At 44.4% G+C, this 13,611-nt stretch overlaps 3 protein-coding genes across 6 annotated transcripts in view; 1 reads left to right on the top strand and 2 right to left on the bottom strand.

Moving 5' to 3' along the window:
- PLCL1 (phospholipase C like 1 (inactive)) overlaps positions 1-6,711 on the top strand; it is a 78,514-nt gene extending 71,803 nt beyond the window's left edge. Inside the window, exon 6 of the mRNA XM_035569916.2 lies at positions 5,169-6,711. Within this exon, the coding sequence (XP_035425809.2) occupies positions 5,169-5,351 (183 nt within the window). The 3' untranslated portion in view covers positions 5,352-6,711. The remainder of the gene's footprint in view (positions 1-5,168) is intronic.
- SF3B1 (splicing factor 3b subunit 1) overlaps positions 1-13,611 on the bottom strand; it is a 426,274-nt gene that overhangs the window by 340,209 nt on the left and 72,454 nt on the right. The gene's annotated exons all lie outside the window — the stretch shown is intronic.
- HSPD1 (heat shock protein family D (Hsp60) member 1) overlaps positions 1-13,611 on the bottom strand; it is a 388,176-nt gene that overhangs the window by 302,111 nt on the left and 72,454 nt on the right. The gene's annotated exons all lie outside the window — the stretch shown is intronic.

The following is a 13,611-nucleotide window of genomic DNA, read 5'->3' as shown; positions in this document are numbered from 1 at the left end:
TTGTTTTTATTTCTTCTTCTTTTTAAAGTCTGCATTGATATAGAAATACTCTGTATATTTTTGGATCATTCTCTTCTGAAACCTGGACGTATCATAATCAAATTCATATCAGTTATTCCCACGTTTGACTTTGAGGAAGGCTTGGAAAAATATCTGCTCTTTGTAATAAGTTTAACATAGCAGACTAATCATTTCATTAATGGTTTCCTCTTCAGGATTACACTTTCAAAGCCATGTATGATCATTTAATTGCATGCTTCCTTATTAATATTAAACACAATTAAAGTCTCACTGTGACACTTTGAAAATGTGTCCCTCGCAGTAAATGCAGCCTTCACACAGGGTATATGAATATCCCAACCACTTCAGCATTTCTGCTTTCCAAGTCCCTCAGTACTGATTATCAGTCCTGTTATTTTACCTGTGCCACATCTGAAATGTGGAGTGACACAGTGCTTACAGTTGTTGTATTTGGCTGTGTCTGGCTTCTTCCGCCAAGCACTCTGGGGTGGGGATTTTACTTTGTGATTAAATAATAATGCAAAGGCTTCCTTCTTTGAGAAAAAAAGGTTTTTCTTTTTTTTTTTTTTTAAATAGCATTAATATCATGAGTGTGATGCAGCACGGACAGCAGGGGAGGAACTGAGATCTCTGTTATTTATTGTTTGCGTATTCAGTCCCTGTGGAATGAAAAGGAAAGCTCCCATAATATGCTATCAGGGAATGTGTCTGCCGGGAGATATGTGACGTCTGATTTAATAAGAAGCAGATTACAAAATGGCCTTCGCGGCCAGTGTTTCAGCCTGCCTGAAAACACAGCTGGTTTTGGATGTTGGAAAGGCCCTTTTGCCCAAAACAGGCTTTTCTGTGTGGCTGGTGGCATAGAAAATCGTTTGTATCAGCCAGCCTTTTAGTGCTGTCGGTGTCAGAGTGGGCCAAGCTGTGGCTGTCAGGGTCCTCGTGCAGCCCTCTGATGCTGGTGCGGGCAGCCGCAGCCTGGGGGTCCCTGTCCTGCCTTTGCCACCGCCTGGGCCCCTGTAAGGGTAGAAGCCCCAAACTAACTGTGTATGATGATGTAAATGTGTTTCCTGGAAAGCATTAAAACAGAAATAGTAATTTATGTACATACCTTTACCAGAGTTATTATATCTGTGTAGAAATATACATGCATTGTATAAAAAAAAAAAGTGTTGTGGAATCAAACACAAAATAGTGTTTCACTTGCTTACCTAAACCACCACCACCTTTCATTTCCCCAAGACCTCAGAGTCTGGCTTGTAGATGGATTTAATGATCTGTAGTCTTGACTCATAAAAACTTCGGAGTCTGGAAAAAAGAAAAAAGCATACAAAATTCATCCAATCTGTAGCCATCACCAATATTTATCTAACTGAGCAATATTTAAAGCCACGACAGATTATTCCTGGTTCCTAAATAGTGTTAACCTGTCAAGATACAGGTTTGTAATCTTATACTTGCTTGACAAGCTTTGTTATTTGTACAATAATGTTAATTTGTGCTGAGGTTTCACAGCTAGTTGTAGTTGGGTGTAGGGAGCCTTACATTTAATGTTCGCTAATGCTAAATAAAAATGGGCCTATTGATCAGATTTTCAATTGCAACGCTTTATTAATCTATTTTGGCTTAATTTAGTGTCTTGCCAAATACTAAGTTCAACCTTTCTCACAAGTATTTATTTTTAGGAAGGCTGGTGATGTCAATAGCAGAAGGAAGATAGATTGATAGATGTCAAAATGGACCGCTGTGATCTCTGTATGGAAGAGAGATGCTTTGTCTGTAAGAGCAAAGAGGATTGTTCTGTGCACAGAGATTATCACAATGAGTGTTTTATGAAGGTTGTTTCAATGCAATCTTATTTTCAAAGTTTACCCCAGTTTCTATCCAGTGTTTAGTTCGTTCAGGTGTTGACACAATTTTGCTAACACTTTTGTTAAGTGGATTATGTTCACAGCCAGTTTTTCAAAGCATACAGGTGGCTTTTCAAACAGAGCATGCCCACAGCTTTTTTTTTATGCTGTCTCTAGAATTATGATAGCTCTGTCAGAGGGGGTTGGTTTGTCATTAATTTTCTTGTGATAGATGATTCAAAATCATTTTTGCTCTTTCAGCTTGCTCAAACAAACCAACTGTTTAAAAATAAAAAGCACAAGGGAACTAAGACATAAATCAATTGGTCTGCACATGAATGGAATTGCACTCTTTTGATAAGTCCATTTCTGTTTTTAGATCACTGCAAAATAAGAATATCTTCAAAACATTGGAAGTATGCTCAGGAGGAGTTTTTCTCTTCTTGGAACCAGAAGACATGTCATGCATTGCCTCGAATGAAACCTGTAATCTGAATTGCCTGGTTACTTAAATGTGAAATCAGAATATGCATAAGGGAGAGCTGATGGCTCAGCACTGTCACACTGGCTGTGAAGTCTCTTGGCTTCTGGTGACTTCAGAAATGAGTTCTGGCAGGATGGGCTGAGGCTGTTGTCCTCCAACTGGGTTTATCAGATCCTAAACAGCTTCCCTTAAATGCGTGTCTCAAATGAGAGACCCTAAGCAAAGATACAGCTCATGGGCCACCCTGAGAAAGATTTCCCTCTCCCTGTGAAGGAACAGAACATAAGAAGGCAATGTAGGCTCAGCTGAAGCTCTTTTTGTATCAGCTTATGGAGCTGTATTCATCTTCTGCTGCTATATGACAGGAAATCCTCCTCTTCCATGCACAGCATATGTGACTGCTCCCACTGCCCAGGGAAGCGTTAGCCATGCTGCAGCAGAGAACAAGCTCTTAGAAGTCTTTCCCTAGACACCCCAACTAAGGGGACACGACATGCTTCCATGTGCTGGGCCTCCCTCATCATCGTCAGCAGCATCATTTCACCTCTCCGTTGCACTGGCTCTCTCAGGTTTTGGGTGTAGTTGTTCATGGTGCTGTAGGGTTGTCTATTTTGTGTTGCTTTTTTGTGCTCAGGGGATTTTTCTGTTCCTGTACATGAATATGTAGTGACAGTTTTTTACTCAGAGAATTTAAGGCTGCAAAATGTCGTCACACTAATTGGCAGCTCATTGGTGCAACCTTCAGTGTCTGCAGTCCCGTATGTGTGACACAAAAGAACTAGCAACCAGCCCTGCTGCAGCTGGATCTATTTCATTCTAAAACCAAAGTACTTTAAATTGCATCTGTGTAATGAAGAATCTACCGCCGTGTTTGACATTGTGTCATTAGTGATGCTGCTGTGGGAACTCTCTGGCTATGCTGTGGCATGTTGTCCCTCTCACTACAGTATTGGCTTGCATCCCCATCCATCTGCAGACAGAGACAGTGGGCCGTGCTGGGCACTGGAGGCAGGTAGGGGGCTCTTGAATCCCTGCCTACCACCTTTAAACATAAGCCCAACCTTTGTCCTAAAGACAAGATCGCAGCTATGTGAAGTATGTGCTGTGTAAATTTTGTCTTGTTTTTTCAAGCCATGCCTGCTTGCTGGGTTCCAAGCTGTTCATCTGTGTATTCCCATAACTGTCACGCTGCCGAGATACAAATCTCTTAAAAAGTGCTCCATACCAAACAGCACGGAGCTGCTTGCTCAGTCCCTGCGCTCTTCGTTATTCTAGCATTAAGTTGGATTCCTAGCATCTGGACAGTGATTTGTGTTGTTCAGCAGGGACAAAGTCATGTCACCAGGAGATGAGGCAATCACCTCCTCGGGTGCAGGATGCCATCTCTGGCTGACGTTGTTTCCCTCGTGGTGTTTACCAGTGCCAGGGGACTTGCAAGCCACCATTGTTTCTTGCTTGTGAACATTGTTAACAGAGGCTCAGTCGGTGCAAGCCTGGTGCCAGGCACTGACAAAAAGGGAAATGTCATCAGTGTCAGATAAACTCCTTCCTCTCATCGCTGGGGAAGGGAGAGCTGAGGTGTTCCCACTGCTGGAAGGTGTTGTCTCCTCTCCAACACATCTGGTTTATTTTGAAAACTGAAGGCGAGTTGGTCACTCGCCCTTCCAGTGTGCCCCAGCTCTTGCCATAACATCTGTTGTCTCCTGTGAGACCTCACAACGCATCTGTGCTTGCAGGAGGTCAGGTTAGGTTGCAGGGATGTGAATGTGACATTTCAGTCAGCATGGTTATTCCTTCTGAATATGCTCACAAACAGCTGCACAAAGTGGTGTATTTTAGGCTGTACTTCGGGTGACATTAGGAGAAGAGCAGCTCAAGTTCTTAGTGATACTAAATTTTAATTACCAGATGCATCTCCTGGTTTTTATTTATTTGTATCCTCTAGCACCAGAATCTTGTATTATGGCACTTGAGATATCAATATTGCATAAATATTCATTTTGGCATTTTTGAACGCAAACTTTAATATAAATCTCATGTAACATGTTTTTCCTGGTAGTTATGAATTGGATTGACAGTCTGTTAGTCACTTCACCCTTGCATGCTTTGAGCAGATATAAAATTAGGCTTTTACTCATTTATTCTTTCATTCCAAAGCGCTGGAATGAAGGTCTTAAGAGTGGTCTGGATGGGTTCACTGTGGTGTTACAGGCTGTCCTGCTTCTTATAACCATGCAGTTTGGCCTGCTTCTGCTAAAGGCTGGATAGCAAGTCCAGGTGCAAGGAGGGGTGGGTAACTGGAGTCTCATGGCCTGTAAGGGACCCTGGCTGGGTACCTGCAGTCATTGCCATTTGCGATCTGACATGAGGGGTGTTCTCATGAGGATGGAGAAGTGGCACAAGGAGAGGGTACCATGTGCTGCCCTGTCTTTGGCAGGACCTTGCTATTGACTGTGGAAGAAGAGAGTCCATTTCCCTGCAGGGACAGGCTCTTGGGAGGTGACGGGCTCCTTACAGCAGTCCAAATTGCCTCCCAAGGGGTGTTCTGGAAAGGGGAAGTTTGGTACCCATCACACTCACCCTTCCCAGTGTGCTGGCTGCTGCCTTCCCTGGTGAGCCAAGCTGCACAAGGGGCTTCAGTCCCTTCCACTAAGGGTGGCATTCAAGGGGGCAGAGGGGATTTGAAAGAGGACCTGGGTCACATTCCATGGTACTGAACAATTCAGCAGACACATGAGAGTGGTATTCTTGCTTTTGGTCCCAAGCAATGTGTGTGATCCCTGACTCTCTCTGCCTGTTTGTGTGTGCATCCTCAGGGCCAAGGTGACCTCCTGAAGAATGCCAAGAATGAAGCCCTGGAGAACATGAAGCAGATCCAGCTGGCCTGTCTGTCCTGCGGACTGAGCAAAACTGGAAGCGGGCTTGCAGATGCAAAGTCAAAACGGTGCCTGGAGGCGATACAGGAGAAGGATACAGGAGATGAGAATGGGAGGCTGTGATCAGAGGCAGAACTGTCGCGTTTGTCACAGATTTCAATAACTCTAAACTATTTTTTTAAAGCATTTAAAAATTCACACAGGAATGCCCTCTACAGGGTGTCGATAGTATTAAAATCCTCACAATGTCAGTATTTTAATGCAGTAAATTTATCTAAGTTAAACTCTGGTAGTGAGATTTCTAATGAAGCCAAGCTGTCTGTACGCAAGTGCGCATATGTGCGCACATGCAAATCTTGTAGACGCCCTTTCATGTGTTACATTAGCCATTTGCTAATTTATTCCTTTCTCATCTTTGAATAGGCCTGTTCATTCTGAAGATCAAAACAAATAGAGAGTACTTGTATCAGTTTTGTGCTTTATTTTATTCTCCAGCGTTTATCATTTAACTTACAGGTTATATTACTGTTAAGTTGTTTAAACAAACAAAGTGCATCGACAAATGTCACTAACGGCTGTTTTTGTCAGGGCAAAAACAGAGGTTTGCTGCAGATCCTAAACATGATTTTTAATGAACAATTCAAGCAAAGGATATATTAAATGATCAGAATTTTTGGATAGATTATGATTAGATTTCAGGTGTACATTTCACTGAATTTTAGCAAACTGCTCTTTGGGGTACATCCATATAACAGACATTAATGTAAGAACTAGCTGATTTATTTCATTCTAGTGAATCATTGCTACCTTGTAGATCTGCAGGACAGCTACAGTCTTTGCTGATAGGCATTTAACTCGTGTAGTGATGAACGTAGCTAGTCAGCCCTGTAGTTACGAGGAGCTGTGAATATTCTTCAGTGATTGTGAACTCTGAAGGTGAGCTTCAGGTCCTTCTGAAACGCCCGATGGTGCAAGTATTGGAAGGAAGATTTTATAAATTTCATAAACTCTGAGCTTTACTGGAAGAGGTGTGAGAGGTCAGATCTTGCTTGCCTTCTTCTACTTAGTGATCCTGTTGAAGTCAGGGGGATAAAACGGGCAGGATCTGGCCTTTTGTTTCTGGTTAAGAATCATGCTGTGCTAGAAATTTGAAACAAGGCTGCAGAACTGCTATGGATGTAGTGTTAGAGAAATAGCTTGGGGAAAAAACAGGGTACCAGCAATTATGTGCAGCAGTTACAAATGTCTGGCACATGTCAGGTGTTTAGGGTAGCGCTGAGGATTGGATGCCTTTTTGTGACGCTGTAGAAGGGAGACAGAAAACGTCCCAAAGCATTGCATCCCTGTCCTTCCCAGTGTCCAGCTCATGTATGCTCACAATGTTCACTTCGATCATTTAAGTGCTGTGCTCAAGTGTAGTATTTGTGTTACCTAAACAGAACTAAGTGTTTTATGGTTATAAAAAAGACTATATTTATTTAAAGCATTGCTTTTATTTTGAAAAGCTACTTTTTAAATTAATTTGATTAACAAATATGCTAATTTTCTGAACTTAACAAAAAGTAATTGCTGAAAGTTTGACCATTGGAGAATCTTAAATAGCTATTGTGTTATTTTTGACTTCTTAATAACACTATTATGTTCATGTTGCACATTACTGAGAGAGTAAAGCTATGAGACAACTTTGACCCATGTTTTTAAAGTGTTTTAACACAGAAGGCAACCAGTGAGACTCAGGGTGGGTGAGTTGCTTGTGATAAGGTCCTGCTTGAACAGGAACTGTATTAATGCAAAGGTTGTAACTCAGACACCTTAAATACCATTTAAGAAAAACTTGCCATATATGTTCAGATCCAGTCCTAAATCCTCTGTTTATCTCTTCGTTAGATTATGAGTGTGTATTTAGCCTTCAATAAGGTTCAGAGAAGGAGTGTCTCGTTTCATGCAAGGCCTAAAGCTCAGATCATGGTGCATAGTCACGTTTTGCCCTCCTGGGTTACCTTCTTTATTTCATCATGGGTTGTGTTTATATGAAAAACAACACTTGACCTTCAGAATTTACAATTAAGGAGGACGGAAATTGTTAACCTAATGCCACCAGTTGTGAAAGAAGTAGTCTTCATAAGGCATTTCTCTCAGAAGGTCGAAGTTGCTGCGGAAAAGGAGAGAAGGGCTTACTTTCTGTGCTGAAGTTGCAAGAGGTAGCACACAGCACTTGGTCTATATGCATTTGCTGGACCAGAAGATGGTGGCTGGACAGAAATCCCATAGCACGCAGGCACATATTTTTCATACTATATTTAGCATTGAGATCATGTCCCGTACCAGTCTCAGGCTGTGTCTCTCTGTGCTGAAATACAAGAAGAAAACTTTGCGTGCCCCAGAGAGCCCTGAGCAGCTGGGACCACTCCAGGCACTGGCACTTGCAGCCCCGCGGCTGGAGCAGCCCTGTGCTCCCTCCTGTGTGAAGAGGGGCTGGTGGCAAAAGTCCATTTCGCCTTCTTTTGTGCACCTTTCAAAGTCACTGGGAAAGGATGCTAGTGGCCACCAGTGTAATAAAAATTCAGCCTTGAAAGAGAGGACATGGGAAAGATCATATCCAGCATTCATGGCAACAACGTATGAGGGACTGCATGGCCTGCCAGGAAGGGCTTCATGACATGCCTGGCTTCCTGCAGTTGTACAACCTTCTCCTTGCTCCATGTCAGTATGATATGCCTCATTTCCCACCTGAATGGGCAGATATGATCTATAGCAATTACTTCTGCAGAAGTGATGGTAGGAAAGGGTTTATAGGTATTTGCAGTTGTTTACAGTGTGTTTGGCAAGAGAAATCAGAGAAGCTCTCAGCAGACTGGCATGCAAAGATGTCTGCTAGAGGGAGTACAGGAATGAATTTACCTGGGTACTTCTTCCCACTCTGCCACTGAGTCCTTAATCTTTATATTTATTTTCTCTGTGTCATTCTCTCATCTGTAAGATAAGTAATGATTTTTTCCTTCCCAAGTGTAGGTTAGGTTATGGATTTCTGAAGCCCCTTTGAAGTGTGCTGATGCTCTCAGAACATCCAGTGCTGTGTTTGGGCTGTCCTGCAGCACCAGTGTCCGACAAATCCTTTCCTGCCAGTGAACACAGGGGAATCAACAAGTGTGAGGAGGGCTGAGCCTCGACCTGCTGTCCTCTCCTGAGGGCATCGCTTCCACCAACACTCAGGAGTACATTGTCCACACGCTTCTGTGTCTGGCACCTGCTAAACTGCACCTTTGGTCAAGTGTGGTGGAGTGTTTGGTCAAAGGTGTTAATAAGTTCCTGCAGATTTCCTGAGAAAAGATGGGACAAGTATCTCAGAGCCCTGACGGCCCCTTCCCTGCAACGAGGCTGCAGTGTGACCTCTGTCTGTGTTCAGCACCGTGACCCACGAGGGAAAGAGAAGACACAGAGGTTTCATTTGTATTTTGCTTCTTGTATACATGAAGGAATCCAGACATGAGGAACAGGAAAGGAGTCTGAATTAGTCCAGCCATTCATGGACCTTATTAATCTTAAATCAGCAGGGATTTTTTTTTTTACCAAATTTTACATGCTGGCTTGACCAGCAGGACTGACCCCTTCCCCCTCCTTCTCCTGAGCTCAGCACGAGTTAAAGCACCATGCTTCTACACTTCTTTTTCTGTGTTGTTCTTCATGGATTTTATTCCCCACTTTTAAAGCAATAATGCAGCTTCCCAGTGCAAACAAGGTGAGAACTTTGTGTGTTCCTCCTTCTGAGATTCATCTCCCAAAATAGCTCATTATCAGATAATTACATGCATGGCGAGAGCTTTCCTGTATAATAATCCATCTCTTCCGTCTGTCGGTTCAGACTAAAACATTGGGTCGTAGCCTCCTTGGCCTCCATCCCAGTCCTATTGCACTAGACAGCAGCCTCACACAGGGGCTAACTCAGGAAGGGCCGTTAAACGAAAAGGTGATGGGGTTGCAGGAGCGCTCTCTTTTCCCCTCCTCCTTCTTGCTGTGGGACTGAGTGTGTTGGTCCCAGCTCACACTGCAGCAGCAGCAGATGATGTATGCGTTCAATAAATCTGAGATTTACTTCTTGTGAAGAGCGGTGCTTAGCAGAGGCAAGGTGATTGTGAGATACAAAAACATCTGGGCACTGTGAACGTGCACTTGGGAACAGAGGATGATTTAATGATTTCAGGCAGCAGGGTTCACTCCAGAAATACTTACTTTGAATCTCCTGGGACGCATGAGAAGTGGATGTGATGGGCAGGAACAGCACTGAAGGAACAGTTATTTAAGGGGGGATTTTGATTTTGTCTCATATTCATGCGCAGCTGACTGTGGCTCTGCTGGGGAGCAACCTGTGCGTGAGGAGCAGGCGAGCGCCTGATGTGGGAACGGAGAGCTGGAAGACCTGCGTGCTGGGTGTGTTAGCCACTGCTGCAGAAACTGGGGAACTAAATCTGGCTTAGAGAGGCCTGGGCTAGGTTATTGCTGTTTTGTGGGTCACTAATAAAATTATTCTCCAAATTCCAAATGTGGGAGAAAATCCTTACCATGTCTGCACCTATAATGCTCGGCTGTGTTACGGACATCTTGCATAAGAGGAGGTAGGTGGTGGGGATAGCTTTGAAGGGAGCTCTTTAGGTGGAGGCCTCACCAGGCACTAAGATGTCCCCCGTCTCCTCCCAGGGCAGGTATGAAAATCCCAAGGTAGCCCCATGTGTGAGAATAATCTGGCACCATTCTTTGAGTTGCCTTTGTATAGATTCAGGCTGAGTATTCTTGTGTTTGCTTTCCAGAACAGGTCCCTGATAAAAGATGTTTCCTTTTTAATTTAATGTTGAGGAGTATGCAAGTTCAGTAACCAAGATGTCAGCAGTCAGGCAAGAAATGTGATGCAAGAGCTATCTCACCAGCTGTTCCTGCGCAACAGAAAATATTGTGTGAACATGCCCTGATGAAACGGGTCATGTTTTAAATGAGGATTTTCTGTTCTCTTTGATTATTTGAAGTAGTTTATGAACAATAAATTGCTTTTGCAGAAAATATTCATAGGGTAATTTCAAGAGAACGTGCAGAAATCAAAATCTCTGCAGACAACACATGAGCAGGAAGAAGTGTTAGATTTGACAGCTGCGTGCTGCACACAGTGCATACCACTCTGCTCTGGAAACTGGAAGAAAAATGAATGCAAAGGCAAGTTTGAATTATTGCTGGTGTTAGAAGTAATTTCCCTGTTAAACTGTGCAGCAGGGGCCCATTAATTTATTAAGACACAAATACAGTGGGCTCAGGAAGCAAACGTGACGCTTGAGGCCAAGAGTAAGCATGCAGGGAGAGGAGGTGGAGGGTCGACATGTGTCACATGCGGGGAGGAATGTGGGCTGTTGGGGGGCTGCGTGGGCGAGAGCCAGCTGAGAGCCCCCAGGAGCAGCCGTTGCCCTCGCTGTGCTGGTGGAGAGGGGCACTTGGGGCACGGAGTGGGTTGGTAACTGGTGGGACTGGTTTCTACCAGCAGAGGTTTCCACAGATCTTGGTGAGGGCTGGGGGCACAGTGGCTCTGTCCCAGATCAGTGGGTTGGTGTGGCTGCAGCACAGCCGTGGAAGAAGGCAAGAGGATGGGGTGACCTGCAGCTGCGGCCCTGGGACCAAGAGGCATTTCCAGCAGTGGGAGCCCTCTGGAGCTGGATGGGTTTGGGGCCGTGGCACAGTTGATGCTGTGTGTATGTGGTTTGGTGCTCCAGCCTGGCAGGTAGGAGTGTACTGTCCAGTGCAGTTCCTGGCTGCAGGTGTCAGTCAGTCTTAAGTGATACCTCATTAAATCACCTCATTTGACACTGGCATGTAAAACTCACAAAATTGCTGTGCTTCAATGATACAATGTGCCATTAAGAGCATTTTAGATATTTTTGCTTGCAATAATAGTGAGGTATTCTTTTTTGTAGGATAAAACTGATGATCGTTTTTGACCCAAAGTCTTAGCCCTTAAAGTCAACCTGACTGAATGCCTATAGTTCATCCTTGGTCTCTGAATTGAATTTAACCAAGAATTTAGAATATGGGAAGAGATTGAATATGCCAAGCAAAGCATCAATTTCAGATGGCAGCTGAAAATGCAGCTAAATAAGATACTTAGATATACTGGATGGAGATGAGTTTAGAAGTAGGCAAAGCCAGTATTAATCTGGTTTGTCTGGAAGTACATATGGGGAGAGTGGAAGAATATAGATGAATTATTTGTATGCTTTCTCAGATGGGTCTGGTGGGCCAGCTACATATAATACAATTAGAAAAGAGATACAAATTATGATTCAGACAGCAGGAGCTGCTGTGATTATTTATGATGCTAGTGGATGGAGAAGGGTACTGGCAGCAGAGAGCAGCAGGAGCTTTCCAGTTGCAGCATTAGCATGCCACGCACAAAGGAGAGGGTGAGTGATGCTGCTGCTCCCTGCCACACAAAGCAAATAGGCCAAAGCATCAGCTGCTGCTGTGTTTTGTAGCTGGGTTCTCTGAAACTGAAAAATGAGTCAGGGTGCTGGAGGGGCAGGAACAAAATATTGAAGAACATATTGATATTGGCAAATCCATTTGTTTCTAGTGTTGATGTACTTTCTAAAGCCAGCACAGCTACACTACTGAAAAAGAGCACCACTCTTTCTGAATATCTCACCTTGCTGAGATATTCACACCTCACAGAGACTGGGAGGTGATGGGCTGCAGCAGAAAGGCTGGGGAGAGGTGAGAGGGGCACCTGAACAGCTGGCACAATGCAGAGGCAGCAAAGGACATCGGAGCGTGTGTTTTGTCTCCAGCATGGGTCAATACTGTTTGGTTCAGGTTTGTCCATGTCCCTTATGGCAACACAAGTTGATCCTGTGTTTCTGGAAACCCTGCTGCAGAATTTAGGGTCTGAGCAGAGGCAGGATGTCCGCTGGTGACCGCCCATGATCCATCAGCCCTGGGGACCTGTGTGTCAGGAGCTGTGAAAACATCCAAATGTACTGCCCGCCAGGCTGCTCTGCCCCTCTGGTGTTTCAGCCCTGTGTTGTATCAACTGTTTTGCAAAGGAAGGTTGTCCCTGGGCTGAGGCCGCCTGCAGAGCTCAGCCCTGGGGCAGTGTGGCAGGGCTGCCCCAGAACAGCTCTCCAGGAGCAGCCTTTGAGTCTCCTCTGCACTGCTCCATCTGACAGCCGGTGCACTGGGACGCAGGTATTATCTTCAGGTATTTGTCAGCATGCTGGGCTCCGTGAGTTGGCAGAGTTAACCTAGTTGCTGAAATATGAAAACCACCTGCTTGCACCTTTGCATTTGATACTTGCTTTTCTTGCTTTCTTTGCCCCTCCCACTGGGGACTCTGAAAACAGTGAATTTTATTTCAGTGGTGTTCCCCTGTCTTGGGATGTACTGGAAGAGTCATGAGTGCACAACAATTGATGCCACCGAATGGTACTGCTGAGTTCAATGCTTCTACTTGTGCCAGGGTGTGTCATTTCCACAGTAAAGGAGATTTTGTTTGTTTGTTTGTTTGTTATTGACTCTAAGTTGATATTTCCTAGTAAGGTGACTGTAATAAACATGCAGCCATGATTCAGTTGGAATTCTTTCCTCTCTTGAGGAGGCGTGTTATTTGAAAACTGACACCATGGTCTGTCACGCTCTTTTTGTGAATAACGGCTGTTGCTGAGGGATTTTTCTTAATGCTTAAAGGTCATAATTGACATCAAATGAACACAAATGTCCACAGGAAAATTGTTTCTACCAGGCAGTAAATCAAGGACAGATGAAAGTCTCCAATGTAGAGTCAGACAACAGCATTAATGAAGACAGGATGGCACCAGTTTTAATTCTTCCAATTATTTATGTGAAATGGATGTGAAAATCAACTAAATAGCATTTGGTAATGATGTGCATGGGAAAGAACCTTAGGCCTGCTGAGGAATTTTTATAGGGCAGCCTTACACACTGGGGTCTCTGGATCCCAGCTAGCCAGCCAAAAAAAAAAGAGCTGTTCATGTGTCCCTAGTACCTGAGGCAGCAGGTAGTGTAAGGGCCTGCCTTGTCCTAGACAGCAAGGGGGATGGAGATGGTGCTCTGAGATGGGTCTTGTAGAGGCCAGGCACCGCCCAAGGCTCGGTGCATGCCTGCATGGGACCCTCTGACTGGGAGCTTCCTGCAAGGGGGCACAGGGGCTCCTGCAGTGGACAGAGCAAAACTGGGCCATCCACAGCCAGTGCTGCCCAGCCCAAGAGATATAAATCTCAGACAAGCAGCTGAAAGCAGTGCTTCTGCCAGGAGCAAAGCTATGGGGAGAAAATGGAGACCTGTTAAGAGGGTAAAAAGTGCCACATCTTGTGTGATATGGTAGCAATGCTGC

The sequence above is a fragment of the Cygnus atratus genome, chromosome 6, assembly GCF_013377495.2.
Source record: "Cygnus atratus isolate AKBS03 ecotype Queensland, Australia chromosome 6, CAtr_DNAZoo_HiC_assembly, whole genome shotgun sequence".
Classification (NCBI taxonomy): Eukaryota; Metazoa; Chordata; class Aves; order Anseriformes; family Anatidae; genus Cygnus; species Cygnus atratus.
This window is presented reverse-complemented; position numbering and strand designations above follow the sequence as displayed.